Source organism: Fringilla coelebs (genome assembly GCF_963513975.1).
Source record: "Fringilla coelebs genome assembly, chromosome: 3".
Lineage (NCBI taxonomy): Eukaryota > Metazoa > Chordata > Aves > Passeriformes > Fringillidae > Fringilla > Fringilla coelebs.
In genome coordinates this window covers 64,995,531-65,014,622 of record NC_140030.1, presented here as the reverse complement: position 1 = coordinate 65,014,622, position 19,092 = coordinate 64,995,531, and the positions used below count along the sequence as shown (strand labels likewise).

Below are 19,092 nucleotides of genomic sequence, written 5' to 3'. Positions count from 1 at the left end.
CTGATATTCCTCTGTTTTTTTTCTGTTGAGTTGATTTAATGTATTCTGAGGGTTGGATATCAAAGCAATGCAAATTGTGAATGGGTTTTTTTAAAGAAGTTTAAAAATCTCTGATAAAATTAAACTCTTACTAAGTTAAGGAGTGAACACGAGGGAAACATAATCCCCATTTTTATAGGAAGACCCATGAGATATCACCTTGAGTATGCTTTGTTCAGCTCTGAGTAGGACATGGACCTGTTGGAAAGAGTCCAGAGAAAGGCCATGAAGATGATCAGAGGGCTGAAGCATCTCTCATACAAAGACAGGCTGAGAGAGTTGAGGTTGTTCAGCCTGGAAAAGACAAGGCTCCAGGGAGACCTCGTAGCAGCCTTCAAGTACCTAAAGGGATCCTCTGGGAGAACTAGAAGGGAACTTTTTACAAGGACATGTAGTGATAGGAGAAGGGGTAATGGCTTCAAACTGAGAGAATATTGGTAAGTATAAGGAAGAAATTCTTTTCTGTGAGGGTGATGAGATACTGGAACAGGTTACCCAGAGTTGAGGATGGAAGTGTTCAAGGCCAGGCTGAAAGGGACTTTGAATAACCTGTTTTAGTGAAAGGTATCCTTGTGCATGTTGGGGGAGGTTTGAACTAGATGATTTTTAAGGTCCCTTCCAGCCCAAACCATTCTATGAGCACCTACTGAATAGTTACTTCCATTATGAGCCCTTGCAGTCTTTCCCTGGCATCTGCACCCATCCAACAAAGATCATTTGCTTAAATTTTATGTTCATGTTCCAAATAAGTAGGTTGTCTTTATGTCTGTTCTTTATAAATCTTATGACGAGCTCCATTATTTGTTTTCTTCATTTATTTGCATGATTTGTGATTTTCACTGTTTGCTTTATAAGGAGTTATGACTTCAGATTTGAACTGCTTCTCTCCTCCAGGGAGAAAGAGAAGGATCCAGGGAGAATGCAGGGTATTTTATTTATAATGGACAAGCTATTCATTTATGCTCAAATTAAGTACCATTCTGGTCATTAACCTTTGCTTTCATTCTTAATGATATCTTTTGTTGTCTAGACAGATTATGTTTTCTTTGGCTTTGCACAATGAACTTCAGCATTTTTGAAGTATTTTTTTACACATCAAGGAAAAAATTATATGCATTATTGAAAGTGTTCAGAATAGATATTGTGATTAAGTAGTTAGTAATCTAGGAATTACAAGACATTCCTGTGGAACTGATTGAGCTTTGAACAGAACCCTCAGGCAGAGAGTAGGTACATGCAGGCAAGCTGGTTCTTGTGCTAAGGGAGGCAATGTGGAAAAAAATCTGGTCTTAAGGAATGTGAAGAGACCCACTAGTATTAGCTAGATGAAACAGTAAACTCTTTTATGCTTTATTAAATATTCTGGTATCTATTTTGGATTATGTACCTCTATGTAAAGTAGGTGTTTTTTGAAAGCTTTGAATTTTAAAACTTGGCTGTTGTTTGGTTTGGGGTTTTTTTCCCCCCACCATAATGTTTGTATCAGATTCATAGAAATTTGAGATAACAAACAAACTTTCAGGTGGATAGAAAAATGTGCATTTTTCAGTGCAAAGCATTAACAGAAATGATCCTTACGATATTCAGTGTATTTCTCTGTTAAACTGCAAGTGCTGATGTGAGTGTTTGCCAGGCATGTTTTCCAGGAGAAAATATTCCCAACTCCAGCTTTCAGCCAAAGTAGCCTAGGCACATATGAGAGCAGTGACAAGACCCTAAGCACCAAAAATCTGTTAAATTTGTGATGTTGTATAGTATTAAAAACTGAGAAAGTGTTTACCCTGTCAGCACCATGAAGAGTATGCAGTTTTTAAAACCAGGTCGTTCTTTCAAAAGTTTAGGGATAAGAAAAACAACTGAAGTTAGCTTCATTGTATATGCACTAGATAGGCATAGTATCTATGTAGGGACTAGAAAATGGTAATCAGCCATAAACTACTTCTTGTTTGGGGCTGGTATAGAGTTGTGCTCTGTAGCTCACTGGTTTTCTTCTCTCCTTATATTTACTTTTTCTGTATGTGATCTGTGAATGGTCTGGTGAATAAGAATATCATGCTCCTTTTAAGCCATCCCTTCCTGGGATTTTGCTGTGTTTACATTCATGTTTACATGCTGTAGGTAACTTCCTTTGGTGTTACTTGTGCAGCTTTATTTAAAAGCAGCCTTTTTCTTCTGTTGTAGGTTAAATGCCATATGGGAGTCATGAATGCATTTTAAATATCTTCAGGTGATCCATTAATGACCAGATAAAAGTACAGATGCTGTAAACATTCCCTTCTTGTCTTGATTCTGAAATTATTTCCATAAGTATGTAAAGAATGGAAAATATACATGTATAATGAATTTCTTTAAATAATGGACAAAAGATATATCCAGCCCTTTCTGTTGCAGTTCTTAAACAATTTTGCCTAACTAAAATGTAAAAAAACCTGACACACTGAATTTTGTCTGAAAATCTTCTTTAGCTACACCTCACATCTGTTCTGAACTCTAATGCAGCCAGTGGAAAGTATAAATTACTGATTTCCATTGAGTCAGGCTTTCTGTTGTGCTGCTGAGAACAGGATTAAGTATCTAATGGGAACAGGAGAGGAATCTTTCAATTTCTCTATACTTCTGTGCTATGAACAATGCCATTCCTAAACTGCAAGGATCCATAATTTTCAGTGGGAGTGATGGCAAGTGGTGTAGTGAGCACTTGGTATGTGAAAAGCTCATTAGACATCTGTGACATGCCAGATCAGAACAGGACTCCACAATGTACCGTGCTGAGGTGCTCCTTTTGGAAATTAAAAATGTTCAGCTCCAAATGAGAATGAACCAGGTGTCAGTTCTCTAGTTCAAAATCATTTGTTATCTGAATGTTTGCTGAAGTCTAGTTTTTAGAATAACTTGTGTACAACACAAATAGTGATCACTTAGGATTTGCTTCTACTGTGATTGTGTACATTTGGATCATATCTGCACTACCAAAAGGCAGCTGGCTGTGTAAATAGGTATTTCTGTCAACAAGTTTGGGAGGAAACTTGGTTTCTCTAACCTTCTGGCTATAATTCTCCTCCCCATGCAACCTGGTGGGATCGGGGTGAGTGAACAGCAGCGTGGTACTCAGTTGCTGGCAGGGATTAAAGCATTACACACACAGCACCCCATATTATGGAGACAGTGATGGTACCAGTGTGGTATCCATGGCTCTTGTGCTCTTTGTTACACTGGCCTTGTGATTTTGCCTTCTGGAACTTCCACTCTCTTCTTCCTAAAGTTGTGGGCTGTCACCACCATGTTCTGCCCAACCACTGTCTGCTCCTTCCTTGCACCTGGCCAGTGGCACTTAGCCCTGTGAAGAGGTGCCTGCATTGGTCTGCTGATCCAATGAAACTGGTGGTATCCTGCATCACTTTAAAATTTTAAAGCTGTCATTCCTTACTAGCTGGGGTGAGGCCATGGCCAAACTATATACACTTGACCTGTATGCCCTGAAGGTAGCTTGAAATCTAGTTCTAAATTCATCCAGCTTTATGGGGAAATTTTTGATCATTGTCAAGTTTTGGTGTGTAGGTTTGTTCCACTTGTTTTCTTTGTGCAGCTTTTGCAGTGTGCTGCATTAGCTGTGCCAACTCAGGAAACAGAAGGGACAGGAGGGGCTGCAAAAGCTGGCTTAACCAGTATAGCCAAATATAAACGCTGATGATGTCTTTGGCTATGTATTTTGCTGTTCATTTAAAGTAATTGTAGATGCTCAAGAGGCCCAGAAATGTTGATTGTTCCATATAAAAGTGGAGTTACATCTTGTGGAAATGTACAGAAGAACAGATACTCTCTGCTTTTTTTCTTTTGATCACTTGCTCTTATCTTTTACATTTAATTACTAAGGACCTAATAGCTTCCACCCAGCTGTTGTGGCTTTGCCACTGCTTTAATTATAACACTATCTGTACTTCATTTTAGTCTCTCCTTATGGTCCTTCTCTAGGATGCTACTGAAGTTATGCACTTTCTTTGATTCTTTGAGATAAAAAGAACCTACTTACCTAATTTCAGAGTGGATTTTTTCCATAAAATATCAGATTTCACCAGCTGCAAGTGTTAAACCAGTCTGAACACCTTACTGAGTTGGAGGGACTAAAAGGAGGAGATATTTCTTAGTGGTGCTTACTGTATGTCTTTCCCAAACTGTGAAAATTAAACTTTCACTGTGTAAGTCAAAGCAGGCACTCATTAGTAATGGTCACTATTTTCCATTATCAGCAAAAGTTTCTTGGTGTTTGGAAAGGTGTCTGTCAGGTATCACAATTTTGTAAAAGCTGCAAGTATTTGGAGAGGAAAATAAATTTTGATACTGAAGTACTGGGAAGGATAGGAGACAGTACTTTCTTACTCTATAAATGTATTGCTTGTGCATTTTATTTGGTGCAATGGCTTACAAATACTTGCTGCTTCTGTGAGCCCCATCTTTTACTAAGTGTAGTGGATTCTGTTACTCTCCTCATGACCAGTAAACTTTTGAGAAGTCCCAGTGAATTGCACAAGTGAAATTCAGGGGAAGACAGCAGGATATTGCAGCTGTTACTGAAAATACTGTTTGGCTTATGATTATTTGTGATTATATCCCAAAAGGAAGGAACTGAACTCTGAGCTGAAGGATGAATTTGAAGGTCAAATTGGGTCATTAGAAATTGACTGCATTTGGGGTCACCAAGGTAAATATCAGCGCAGAAAGGCATTTGCAGTTCCAGTGTACCTTCTACAGAACTTAAAATAGACTTCTCAATTAAACCAGTTCTTGGAAGACTGTCTTCCTCCTAATTTTTAGAGTACAGAGGAATTGCTACCAAATCTGTGGAGATTTCAAGCATTTTTTCCTAACCTGCAACTCACATCTCCATTTTCTTTACAACTTACTGATGAAAGCACACTTGGAAGACTCGGATTCAGGAATGTGTGGCATAACTTCCAAGTTATCTTCCCATTACCCATGTCAAAGCAACAGAACAAATGGTGAGACAGCTCTTGGCTTCTTAGATCAGTTCTTTATGACATGTCTTTGTGATGTGAAAAATAATGCCCCTGAAGTTTTTATCTCTTTTTTTTCTTAATAAATAAATGGATTTTTTAAAGCAGCATTTGGAGCATCTGTTTCTGATAACTCTAATTTTAACCTGGATCTTTATAAGAAGTTCTGTTCCGGGTTTGTTTCATTCTGTCTTTACTGGAAATAATAATTAAATCAAGGTGTGTTTTCTCAAAAGTAAATTAAAAAAAAAATATTGGTGTTACTGAACATTGAAAATTAAAAATTTTATTTGCTAACTCCCATCACTTTCAGTCTCATGTAAAGGTTGACATCATGCAGTTCACTCTGGCAACTGCTAACCAAACAGGCCACAGTAGTGATCCAGATTTTCTAGAAGAAAATAGGTATTGAATGAGTTTAAACTCATTCATGATCCATTATGGGCTTGACCAATTAGTTTTAATGTTCACCTGTGAAAATAATTTGATGAGTAGCAAACCTAATAGCTTGCTTTATCTTCAATTAATCTCCATCCCACTAGCTTAGAGGATGTTCAGGATCCCTCAAAAACATGTAATAATGATATAAATAGACCATTAAGTTATGTTTGAGAAGACACAGAAGATAAGAAACCAAAAGAGGAAGGGAAACACAACTAATGAGAGTCAAGAACTGATTTTTTTTTTTCTGCTGGCTCTTCTACAGAGAAAAGAAAAGACAGCTCTCATTTAAAAATGGAATGGGGAGAAGCTGAGAAATGGGTCTCTCTCAGGCACATTTACATATTATCACATGATTCATTATGAGCACTCTGGAAACTCAGTGGCACCAAGATAGCTCTGGAGATATTAATCTAGAGAGGGCTGTACTTTATTTCATAAAGGGTAATTGAACTCTTAAGTTTTTAGTTGTTCTTTTGAATATATTTAATCTTGATTATGCTAGCAGATTTATTGTGCCTTCAAGTACTGAATAAAAAAGTTAGTGCCTAACTTGGGAGTTTTCTCTTGTTCTCTTGCTTCTTCTGAAGAGTAAAGAGGCAGAATGTCATGCAGGTAATTGCACTAGACTGAACGGATTGCCCTCGGGTGCTGGAAAAGGTCTAAGTCTATTGCAAGGCAAGATGATTGTGATGAATAGGAAACAGAGGGCCTGTCAAGGGAGTAAATCAGTTAGTGAGTCAATGGAAATGGCTCTGATAAATGAATGGATGTCAGTATTAAATCAGTTGGTGGAAAACATTGTTATACTCTGGGACAAGGATAAACATTTCAATAAAATAGAGGATAGCTGTTTTAGCTGAGTTGAACTAAGATTTTATAGTCAAGAAATTAGCTTTCAGGGATGACTGCAGTTTTTTTGTTTCTTTGCTTGCTTTTCTGGCTTTGCTTGAAAAGAAATACAGTGATCCCCATTTTTTGTGCTTGTTTTTGTATTTTTGCTGGCAGATAAATTGGCAAGATATTTATTCTGCAGTAACAACAGTGTAGTACCTTTAGTGTATATGCTGGTGCCATAACTTCGCTACTGAAATAAAAGCATTAAAGACAATTAATAAATGTCATTTTGTTAGACTGTCTTTGTTCCATGTAGCTTTAGTTACAATGAAAATTACCAGGCTTAGAATGCTTCTTCTATTTGTGCTATTTCTTGATATAGTTTACCAGTCAGTGCAACAAAGAATATTCTTGTTTTACAATTAAGCTCTAATTATTCTGCTTTTCCCTGCTACTCTATAGTTAAAAGTTTCTATAGTAAAACTGCATTCTATAGTTACAAGGGTATTCATAAATGATAATGAAAGTTGCATGATTTACAAAACGTGCCGTGCAAAATAGTCAATATTATAAGGATATTGCGATTTATACAGTTCTTAGCAACTGAAATAAGCTGTCCTCTACTCTGTTGGCATGTCAGTGAAAAAAAAAACCAACCCAAAAAACCATGCACCCTTTTAAAAACTGAAATCAGTGAGATTTGTTTGAATATCAGAGTAAAATTTGTCCACAAAACAGCAGACATTTTTTATAGGATGACAAACTTCCATCCCTTCATGCTCCTAATGGAGGGATTTTTATCAGGTGTGCAAATCAAGTGTGAGTCCATTTTCAGTTTTCCTTTGTCTTCATCCCACCACAGGAGGACTTTCTTCACCTGTCAGTAACATCATCTCATTGACCAAAATATAAACTCTAGAAACTTGCCTCTTTTTGTACGCCATATTTATTTACTGTGGTGTGCTGGATGAGCCTTCATCCCAATGAAATTTCTACCTCTATTTTAATATTTAAATTAAGTACCATTTAGTTTATATTTAAAAAAGTCTAAAGTGCTTTGAAGTATGTATTAAAAATGGTCATATGTCACAGGAGAACTGACATCTCTAAACACTTTTAAAGCACTTACATTCAATATCCCACATTCTCCTCTTCTGGGGAAAGGCACACAACTGTTGTAAGACCACTGTATGAGACAGGTCACAAGATAAAAGGCAAAATGCAGGGAGAAGACATTTTGTAAACTGATGCAGTTGCTGTATGAACAAGTCCTTCTCTTCATCTTAGGATTCATCTTAGTCATTTGTATTTGAGCCAGCGACAATCTCTGAGCCACTGCAAAGGGGTATGTGGCACTCTCCATCAAAAAATGCTGGCTGCAGCGCTCCTAGCTTACAGTTGCCCCTTTCTCTGAGTCTTGCCTGCATTTTGGAGAAAGTAAGGAGAAATGGAAATGTCATTCATTTTTTAATATTCTGCCATGCTGCAGTGTCCCAGTTTCCCATAGATACCTGTGTTCTGTACTTCACATGTGTATTTTCATCAAGGTTTCTGGTATCAGCACTTCATGATACACTTCCTGCTGCACAGGAGAACTTGATTCACTGTTGCTTACTGTCGCTTTTGTTTTCCTCTTGTTGGCTGGTTATGTTTTCTCCTTTCACGTGGTATCATTAAGTCAATGAGTTGGGCAACTTATCGCATGTGATCCTTTTCAAACTCTTTTAATATCCCCTGTTTATTTTTAGTGTTGCTAGATTAAAGGGTTTTATAACTATATTTGTTCAGAGGCAATTTCAGGGATGTTAATTACATTGATAACAGGTGGGAATTCCCATGGGATTTTTTCCAAATGTTATTTTTGTTTCTTGTTTCTTTACAAAAACAGAAAGTATTGCCTATGGAACATTGATCTGTAGCTGTGGAGAATAGTAAAAAACCCTGCAGTTTATGTGATTGCCAGCTTCTACACAGCATTTAGTGGAAAACTCAAATTTTCTTTTTGGTATGATTTGAGAGACTGCAATGCAGCAGAACATTGTGCCACAGAAAGCTCTATTATGTCGTATGAATAGACAGACATATTGTCAAGAGTTTTTTTGACCCATTTAGATGTATATGGAAAGCACTTCAAATAACTAAGTAGAACCAGCTAAGGAAGCAATGAAAATGAATAATAGCGCAGTATAGTAAACACAAAATGGGCTAATTATAGTCTGAAATCAAATACTGTAGTTGGATTTCCAAATTTTTAGTGTGCAGCTGTTTATTCTGGCTCTAGAAGAGAACAGGAATTGCAGGCTGCAGCAGAAGGAAGCTTGTTGTGCAGAGGATCCAATACTGTATCTTTTGTAATCCCAACTGGAAATGACATTGTAAAGATAATGCAATATGGTTTCAGCCAGATTTGCTGGCATTTATTTGTGGACCTCCTCAGGTTTTTCTCTTTAGCTCTCCTCTTTATTCTATTTGCCTTAATTCTTGTCTCCTACAATATTTTGTAAATATATATCATACCTAGGTCATCTTCTTGAGTCGTTGTCAATGTGGTTAACCCTTTCACTTCGTTACAGACTCCGAAGTGCATTTTCAATTAATTTTCAAACCTAAAGTATTCTGTAGTCTTTTTCCTTGGAGTCTTGGTATTTATTAAGATCTTTAAACACTACAGACTTAGGTTAACCTTCTAGGTTTCTGGTTTTAAGTTCAAGCCTTCATCTAGGATAGAGCCTGGGATGATGAATTCAGAGAAGTTGGGGTTATACTCAAATCAGTCACTGTGTTTATAAGATGCCTTTGTCACAAGTGGCACCACTTCTTATTAGACTAGTGGGGGTCTAGGTAGTGCTTGAAGCAACACTATGGCCCCCAAATTCCAGTGATCACCAAGTACACATGTCTCTTCTCAACAATTGACAGTGACCTCATAGTGTGAGACTGAAAGTCTGGCTTAATTCTTCAGGAAACTTCCTGTATAATTTTGTTGAACTCTTTTGGTTTTCCATTCCTCAGCACTAGACATTAGGAAAATGTCTATAACAAATTTCTGTATCTGCAAGTATAAGAAGGTTGTTCAGATTTGGTCATGAAATGCTTAGGTATTAATGGTGAAAGGATCCTAAGACTCTATCAAGAGAAGAAACATGGCAGGGTCTGGACTTTTGTATGTCCTTCCTTAATTTAATTTTCAGTTACATTTTTTTGACTATTTGGAACAATCAAATGAAACCCCAAGGTTTCCCTGCTTTCCTCATGAGGAGGATGAAAAATAGGAGGTTGTTCATTTTCATGTTTTTCAGTAAAGTTAAAGTTTAAAGAAAAACCCAAACCAAAACCAATTCAGTTATTTTATAATTTTGAAGCTTGGTAAGTCAGAGTACCAACTGATACTAAATCCACAATATGCATTAATTCCCTGTGGTTTTTGTAAGAATGACACTTGTGAAGGACCTAAATAGATTTTGTTTGCTTTTTAGGTGGTGGACTGTGCTTGGGACGAACTAGTCAAGATCTATACTCCATCGTGTCTGGCAGTTCCTGTTTAGAAGAGAAGATGATCTGACCCGCCAGGAACCTTTCTCTCTCCCCCCACAACCGGACTTGTGCTAAAGTGTCAACAGTGTCACTAATCTCAGTGTCTCTTAATAAGTAGAACTTCTTGAATGGAGTGTTGTGCACTTGAACATGTGGAGACTTCAGGGCTTGGTTTACTGTGCTGGTAGTACTTGAGCTAGCAAAATGTTCCACAGCTACTCAGAGGCTGAAGAGTGGCCATAGCAGATATTATTGGTGTCTTAAGAGCTGAATAACCAACACGAGTTTGTGATCTGTCTGGCCGATGATGACAGCAGAGGCCTGAATCTTCTTGTTCCTTATAAAGATTATAAAAATACTGGCAGTGTATTTTGAGATGTCACTGTAGAAAAGAAAAGAAAGGAAAGGAAAATAAAATAAAGGCTTTTTAATGTAAAGTACTGTAATGTCAACTGAAGTTTATATCACCCAGATGCATTTATGTTTTGCTGTGAGTCATGTTGCATTATTTTCCTTTGCAATATGATGCATTTACTCTTGATCGACAGTAAATGTCATAGTTTGTAGCCAGCTGATTTGTTTGACCTTTTTGATTGCTGCTTCACAAAGATGGTAGAGATTATTTTCATATATTTTTCCTTTATATCTCTTTGAATAAAACAGTTGATGAAGTTATGTAGAAAGATACTCTGATAATAGAGAAAATGGTTATGAAAAAATGAAATATATACAAAACTAATTGGATCACAATCCTCAAGATTTAGAGATAGGGCAACCATCTCTTCTATTAGACTTGTCTTCTATTTTCACTTAGAAAGTTCTTCCAAGAAATTGAAGTGGAATGTGGCTGTAAATCCAGTGTTTCTGGACCTCTGACAGCCAGGCTGAAGTGAGAAGTGATGTCCAGACCAGTTGACCTATATCCATGCAGATTAGTTGCATGATATAAGCATAGCAGATCCAGCATGGCCAAACTATTGCAGTCACTACAATATGCACACGTTCTAGGTATGTTGAATGCTTTGCCTTCCCAGTTTGAGCCCTCATCCCATGTGCTGGTACTTCCATCTAAGTTTTCTGGGGCAAGTAGAGATGTTCAGATGTTATGTTTATCCAAACATCTCTGAATACTGTTTTAGGATCAAACTGTGATAGTTTTGCAGCCCTCATTGGTATGTGTTAGCCTTCTTTCCTCATTTCCTGCTAGCCAATTTTTTTTGCCTTCTTAAAACTGTCTCCTTTCTGCTGTTAGCCCATCTCAACTACCACTACCATTAAAAGACTCTTTGCAGGCTGGGTCTTTGCAGATCTCTGGTCAGGTTTCCATTGTAGTGTTAATAAATGCTCTACCCTTCTGGGTTGCAGCACTCATAGATCAGCCAATAGCAGACACTGCCAGATCTGCTGGGTGCTTTGAAGCAATGAAGGAAAGAATTCAGCTGAGCTAAGACCTGCAATTTGCAAGGAAAAAATGGTTGTTCTATCTTGGAGAAAGAGCTGGGGAACTAACAGGTAGCCACAGGGAGACGTGTATATTGATGGGGTATATAGGGCTGGACAGGAAGAAACTTTCTTCTGCAACACAACAATTTGGATCCCATTTGGATCCTGTATTTTTCTTGGTCAAATGCAAACTGCCCCTGGACTGACATCTTTTTGAATTGAATTAATAACAAAAAATAGATTTTATCTTTTTTTTATGATAGCGTGCTGTACCAAATCCGAACCTTTTACTGCACTTTAATTCTGTGTGCTGAGGAATAGTGCAAAATAAGGCTGTGCTGCATGCAGCTTTCAGCAGTACCATGGGCCATAAAATCTAATTTTAGGCATTAAAATTGATTATTTCAACTTCAATAGTTCCTCCACTCTTCTGTTTTATCTCCCTTTTCTTCTTTGATTACAAGTTGCTTGTCTGAGTGGAACATTTTGGTGGCAGGTGTGTATTTTATATGCATGTTTCTGGGGGGACAGAAAGAGTGGGTTATTCCAGAATGCTGCCATAGCCTATCAGTTGGAAGGGAAAATTTAGAAAACCTAGTGCAGGGGGAAAAATTAGGAATTCTGAACATGCACACTCAGCACATGGATTAAATCTTTCCTCAACTGCCTTCTCTCCCTTCATGTCCTGCTTAGCTTCAATGCTGAGGGTTGCTGTATCCGGATTTATTTCTCTTGAAAGATGAGCACATCCAGAAGATGCACATAGTAAATAAAAACTGTGGCCTTTAATCTTGCTGTGTGATCTTTGAATGGTGAGAATGTGCTGTAACATTTCTGCATTGTAACAGAAAAAACAATTTGGCAATAGTTGTTGCTGATTCTTAATTCTCAGGGAATATTTGCTATAGTTGTTTTGAAGAAATACTTCTTATTTTATGATCAAAATACTAGCTTCCTTTTTTTCATTTACTGAAAGAGTTAACAACAACAACAGTCTAAAATATGTAACGTGTTCTGCTTTCAAACTTGCTCCTGTGAAAGATTTTGTTTTATTTAAGTCTGGGTTTCTCTTTGGTTTAAGAAACATATTGATTAATCAAGTTCTAAAGGCATGGATTTGTTGTTCTATAATGCTATTAAATTAATTGCACACAGTATCTTTGGCTATACTCTTGTGTTCACTTCCCCAATTAAGAAATGTTGTTCAAAAAGTAAATGCCGTGAAAGATACCGAGAGTATCTTCTAAGAAGAATATCATAACCATGGTTTATTTAATGTATGAATACTGGGTGATCATCACATTTTTCCCCTGTACTGGTAGAGACCGTACTTGATGCAACTTTTCCCAGCTATGTGCCCAATCAGATCTTCATTTTCATAAAGGAAAGCGATTTTAAATTATTCTTTGTGTCTGCTTGTGCAGAGTATGTGTCAGTGATGAAGTGATCTCTTTCTTCTAGCCAAGTACAGTGCTGGCCTCAAATTTTGCTGCATAAGCAGGCTGTACTGTGCCTTTCAGAAGTACTGCTCAGCTGTGCTCAGGGTCATGGAATGGAGAATGGATACAACTCTACACAGTTCTTCCCTGATAGACCTGGTGGTTCCATTAGACTCTAATTAAGGCAAATTTTCCATTAAATATTTTATAGAGGTCTTGAACATTTTCATCCAAGAAGCCATTATAAAAAATCTATGCCCTTAGGAAGACATCAATTTGCTGCATTTTTTGTTTTCCTCTTACCTGTGTCATTGTAGCTAGGTGAAATGCAGAACTGAACATAATTTCCTTTAAACAATGAGAGTTAAGGTATCATAATAATCTCATTAGGGTAAGGAACCACAGAGCCGTTCATTGCTAGAAACTGCCCCACTGCCAGGCCAAAATTTAACAGAGTTAATATATGAACTGAGCAGCCACTGTTCCCTCTGGACACATGAACAGTCAGAGTGGGGAAAGTTTCTTCACTGCAGTGTCACCTCTGATGATATCTCCCTGTTGCTTTATTCAATTCCTCCCCAGTAAAGAGTAGGAGAACGTTTTGTGTGACTGTGGAGTGGTGGAGAGGCAGTGGGAGACTGGTACTGAACCTGGCCTCAATCCATGTTGAGAAAAGGGTGGCTTGGCAAGGGACAACAGCTTCCTCTCCACCTTCCTTTCCTGTCTGTAGACAAAATTAGAGTACCATGACAGATTTTGCAAGACAAGCTGCCCTTATAGCACAGGTGAGTTCCAAAAGATAGGATTTGGCACTTGAACACTTGAACTTCCCAAACTGAGGATGGGTGCAGCTCCTCTTTGAGTTCTCCATTTAGTTCTGGGCCCCACAATTGAAGGAGGATGTGAAGGTCCTTGAATACATCCAGAAGTGTACCTCAAAGCTGGTGAAAGGGCTGGAAGGCATATCCTGTGAGGAGAGGCTGAGGGCTTTGGGCTTGTCTAGTTTGGAGCAAAGGAGACTGAGAGGAAACATGATCACTTTCTGATGCTTCCCAAGGAGGGCAAGAGGATAGGGAACTGCTGACCTCTTCCCCTTGGGACTCAAGTGATAAGATGTGTGGGAATGGCTCAAAGATGCACCAGAGGAGGTTTAGACGGGACATTCAAAAGTGTTTCTTCACTAAGCAGGCATTCAGACACAAACAGGCTTCCTAGAGAGGTGGTCAATGTCCCAAGCTTGTCAGTGTTTTAAGAAGCATTTGGAGAATGCCCTTAACAAGCATGATTTAATTTCTGCTCAGCCCTGCATTGGTCAGGCAGTTGGACTAGGATGATCATTCTACAGTTCTTACAAATGAAATAGTCTATTAAAATTTTTGTTTCTGATACATTTGTTTTTGTGTTTCAGTGAAGGAAATATTTAGCCCCCAAAGCAGTTTTTCAGCTCTGCAATGTCAGAGATTCACTTCGCTAGTGATAATTTCACTGGGGAGGTGACAAAATTGTTTCTGCCAGAGGATACACTCAGGTATAGTCCAAATTACTACAGTATTTCCAGAAAGCACAGTCAGATGTTTTTCCATCTGCACTTACCTGGCAGAAGGAGTTGTTTTTATCCCACATGCAAAGCCTGTCAAGGTGATCCACACTTTAAATTGTGTTGCACGTGGGCTTGGGGTGAGTCCAAATAGAGGCTGATGTAAATGTATTGGCACTTTTCTCCAGTGGGTTCAGAAACCAGGCTTGGTCTCCAGTACCTATGGTTTCTTTTCCTGCCTTACCAGTTTTCATCTTCAGACACTCATTCTTAATGCATACCTTGTTTCATTTTATAAACCTTGCCCTGTCTCCTTTACCCTGCCTGTCCTGATGAGAGAAATCGATGGATGATTATAAGGCAGCTCTGAATAAAAGTATAGTTTTTCCTTCCCTTGTGTTGCCTGACACTGCAGGAGAGTGGTAGAGGGGACTGGCTGCCCGAGAGAACTTCTTTTGCTTTGCCTTTTCTTTAGAGTCGATATCGTCTATTGCCATCTCCTGTTAAAACTTTCATCTGTAAAGTCGAGAGAAGCGATCAGCTTATTTAAGCTTTACCAGGCTTTAAAACATCACTTTTGAAAGCTATGTGACTACCCGTTTTTGGTGACTTCTCAAGGCAATTCCCGCTAGAACACGGTTCTCCCTGCTGCTCTTAGCAGCAGTCCCCGTCTCTGCCGTTCGCAGCCCGATAAGCCGAGGAAGCAGGGGGGGAGTGGGAGAGATGCTGCAGGCAGGCCGGATAGATGCTTTTTCCCGGGAGGTCGTATACTTTTGGGGAGTAGGAGAAGCGGTACTCCCTGCTTGGGAAAGCGCGGACCTGCACTGATCTTCCCGCTCCGGGAGACGTGGGGCTTCCCACGGCTCTTCCACATTATTTTCGGGCCGGTGGCACTCGGCTGCGGAGCTGCGGGCGCCCCGCGGCTTTCCCCGGCACGGAAAGCATCTGAGCGCCCACTCCCGCTGCCCGTCCTCCTGCACCCGAGCGGGTTCGGGAGGGCTTGCGGACAGCGAGAGGCTTCCCGTCCCCGCTGAGCCGGGCGTGCTCCGGGGAACACCGCGGGACGAACCTGGAAACACGGGGGGCGGGGGCGGCCGGATGGGGGACACCGAGAGCGGCGACGCAGACACACTGGGGATGGCGTGGGGACACACCGGGGGCGGGGAGGGACGCGGGTAGGAGGGGAGACACGCTGGGGGCGGCGCGGGGGGGACACGTCGGGGGCGGTGGCCGCCCTGCCGGGAGGGCGTCCTGCCTCCTCCCGCCCCCTGCCTCGGCTCGTCCCCGTCCCCCCGCGCCGCCGCCGCCGCGGCGGGTGGCCGGGCGGGCGGCAGAGCCGGGGGCCCGGCGGCGGGGCCGTGCGCGGGCAGGATGCTCCGGTGGCGGGGCCGGGCGCGCGGCGTCGCGGTGGCGGTGGCGCACGGGCTGTGCTCGGGCTCGCTGAACATCCTGCTGAAGTTCCTGCTGGCCCGCTACCACTTCGCCTTCCTGACGCTGCTGCAGTGCCTCAGCAGCGCGGCGGCGGCGCTGGGGCTGGAGGCGCTGCGGCGGCGGGGGCTGGCGGCGCTGCCGCCCTTCGGGCCCCGCCTGGCGCGCCCCTTCGCCGCCGTGGCCGCCCTGGCCACCCTGCAGTCCACCCTCACCCTCTGGTCGCTGCGCGGCCTCAGCCTTCCCATGTATGTCGTCTTCAAGCGCTGCCTGCCCCTCGTCACCCTGGTCACCGGCGCCCTGGTGCTCCGCGACGGCATGCCTTCGCCCGGCGTCCTCGTCGCCGTCCTCATCACCACCTGCGGCGCCGCGCTGGCCGGTGAGCGCGACCGCACCGAGGGGACGGGGCGGGACGGGACCGGACGGGACGGGCGACAGCAGCGGTAGCCGCTCCCTCCGGGCTGCGAGCGCCGAATCGGGAGGGCAGCGCCAGGCCGGGGAGAAAGACGCGAAGATAAGGGGGACGTGCGGTCCTGGGGAACAGCTGCGAGGCAGATGCAGCCTCACGGGCGGGCAGGTGCAGCCTTGCCGGGGTGGATGCAGCCCCGCTCTGACTGGCACATTCTTGCAGGGCTCGGTACAACCCTTTGGAGATAGGTGCATCCTTATGCTGGCCCGTGTAAGAGTAGCTGCCACCTTATTGCAACCCTACTAGGGAACCTTCAGGAGGGAAGTGTAGTCTTATGGCAGGTGGGTGAATCTTCAGAGGTAGATCTAAAGTTCTGAGAGCAGCTGCAAGCCCATGGGACAACTGCTGCCTTGCTGGGGTAAGTGTGATCTTACAAGTGCAGGTGCAAGCTTAGGGGTGCGCTACAGCCCCCTAAGGTGCCGTCCAGCCGAGGTGTAGGTGGGGCGGGAGACAAAGCTGGCACTTTGTAGCCCGACAGCGCTCCTGGGCTGGGGGCTGCCTTAGACAGCAGAGCACATGCAGAGTGTATAATTTAATCTGCAAAGAGACTGGCAGGGGGCTCGGGAGGGAGGCTGCTCCTTCAGGGTGCCCGTGGGGCTCTATGGGTAGAGAGTGCAGAAGGGCCAGTGGGTTGGAGGGCAGGCAGCCTAGCCAGCCAGAGCTGGCATGTGTCTGTGCTGGCAAGAGGATGCTCAGGGTTGCTCGGTGTGTGTGTGTGTGCAGTTTCAGCTACAAATCTTTCACAGTGTCTTCACAATCTGATTTTGGCTGTGGGATTTAGAGGGGGTATGAAAAACACTCAATATGTTTGTGGCTTTAAAAAATGCATAAGAGATTTGTTGGGAGCCAAGACTTGGACAAGCATGACAAATCCTAGGGGTTATGGAAAGTGCAATGATGCCTATTTCCTAAATATCCCTCTAGTCCAAAATGGTGCTCTCTTTCTGTCTCCCGTGCAACACCTATGCTTATTTCTCTCTGTGACTCTTGTGACAGGAGCTGGTGACCTGACTGGGGATGCTATGGGCTATGTGACAGGTGTGCTGGCCGTGCTGATACACGCTGCCTACCTGGTGCTCATTCAGAAAACCAGTGTAGACAGTGAATATGGACCCCTGACAGCTCAGTATGCCATCGCTGTTTCGGCCACCCCTTTCCTCATCATCTGCTCCTTTGCCAGCATGGATTCCATCAACGTCTGGTCCTTCCCGGGGTGGAAGGACCCAGCCATGGTATGCATCTTTATTGCTTGTGTCCTGATTAGCTGTGCCATGAACTTTACCACCCTTCACTGCACCTACATTAACTCGGCTGTGACCACCAGCTTTGTAGGGGTGGTGAAGAGCATAGCCACCATCACAGTAGGCATGGTGGCATTCAATGATGTGGAGCCCACAAAGTTATTTATAGCTGGGGTTGTGGTCAACACCTTGGGGTCTGTCATTTATTGCGTGGCCAAGTACGTTGAGACCAGGCGGCAGAGCAACTATGAGGACCTGGAGAAAGAAGCTAGAGAAGAGGAGGGGAAAAGGCAGGCTGGAGACCAAGCTCTGTTTGCCATGGAGACAATTTCCCAGGGGAAGGGGGCTGAGGAAGCAGCGGTGGAAGGATCATCCACAGGGCAGAGACAGAGTGGAGAGGAAGAGAAGGATGTCACTGAGAAATCAGCCAAGGCACTTGTGGTTCAGGGAAAATCCACCATCACACAAGAAGCGAACAGAAGCTCGCTGAAAGAAGCCTATCTTGGAGTATGGAGGTTGGTGAGGGGTGCTAATTATATAAAGAAGGATTATTTGATAGAAAATGAAGAGCTACCAAACCCTTAAAAAGCAGATTTGAAAACCTATTGTTTGAGGACAGACACCTGGTTTTCTGTACAGGGGGAAGGCAGAGCATACATTTCCACATCGATGCTTACAAATCTAAATCATTCAGGATGACTTTACCTCATTGTCAAAAAGCAAAAGGTTATAGTTTGCTCATGCTTTGGGCTTGCTTTCAGCTGCTTTCAGTATGTCACTTTAGACCCACCTCAGCTGAAGTGCTGACACTGCTGCAGACACAGAGAGAGCTGGGTAAGGGGAAGCCACTGGGTGCTTGCCCAGCAGCTGGGCATATGAGGGATATCAGTGCCATTGGGATACCTGGCAGTGCCAGTGACACAGCAGTGGCCTACCTATACCTTAGATTGTGTCTGGAGCCTAGTGATTTTAACACATTTGGGGGCTCTGTCAGTGTGCTTCTGTATCTGTATCCATCCAATTATAGGTACTCTACGTGACCAATTCCTACAATATAAACTCGTATTAACTGTACTTTTTTGTGCTCCTCTCTGTCAATACAATTGCAACAGAGCTAGAGGTTGTGCCACTTCAGTTATATTGGTGTAAAATCACTCTCTTATCTGATGAATTGAAGCCCTCCAGGCCAAGCCTTGGACTTGGTTTACCTTGGGTGCTTTGTGTCTTCAGTAGAAATCCTTTAGTCTTGTGGTGGTGTACATGAAAGCAGAACCAGATCTGAGCTTCTGAGAAGCTTTGGCTGGCAAAAGAAGGACGTTTGTCTATGAGCTTTAGCTATACGTAACATTTGGAATATTATCTTGATTCAAATAAAAGAGTTTGGAAATGTTGGTATGTATTGATAGGATTTAGGAGGGCTATAAAAATTTAGGGAGGAAGTGTGTGCCTTGTGTTATCCCTCCTTGTACCCTAAAGTTGGATGAATCAGAGCCTGGACTGGAACCCAGGTGTCCTCTCCATTCACTCTGTCACAAGCAGAGGCTGAGAGCAGAGCTGGGGACACCAACTCTGAAGTTCCCAGGGCTGCTGTTGCAGGACAGTTGTGCTGCATCCTGGCCACATGCTGGTATGTGCCCCTGTGCTGTGCTGTCCCGTGGAACAAAGCGTGGGC

General features: G+C 42.4%; 2 protein-coding genes across 2 annotated transcripts in view; both read left to right on the top strand.

The window, feature by feature from the left end:
* The window catches only part of PEX7 (peroxisomal biogenesis factor 7), a 40,514-nt gene extending 30,078 nt beyond the window's left edge, over positions 1-10,436 (top strand). The window contains exon 10 of the mRNA XM_084203565.1: positions 9,806-10,436. Coding sequence (XP_084059691.1) covers positions 9,806-9,874 — 69 coding nt within the window. The 3' untranslated portion in view covers positions 9,875-10,436. The remainder of the gene's footprint in view (positions 1-9,805) is intronic.
* Positions 10,437-15,653: 5,217 nt separating this feature from the next.
* SLC35D3 (solute carrier family 35 member D3) lies at positions 15,654-18,005 on the top strand (the record flags this gene model as incomplete). The annotated part of the gene is made up of 2 exons (XM_084202384.1): positions 15,654-16,089; positions 17,176-18,005. 2 exons carry the CDS (start codon positions 15,654-15,656, stop codon positions 18,003-18,005), a joined length of 1,266 nt encoding a protein of 421 aa, XP_084058510.1.
* Positions 18,006-19,092: the final 1,087 nt, after the last annotated feature.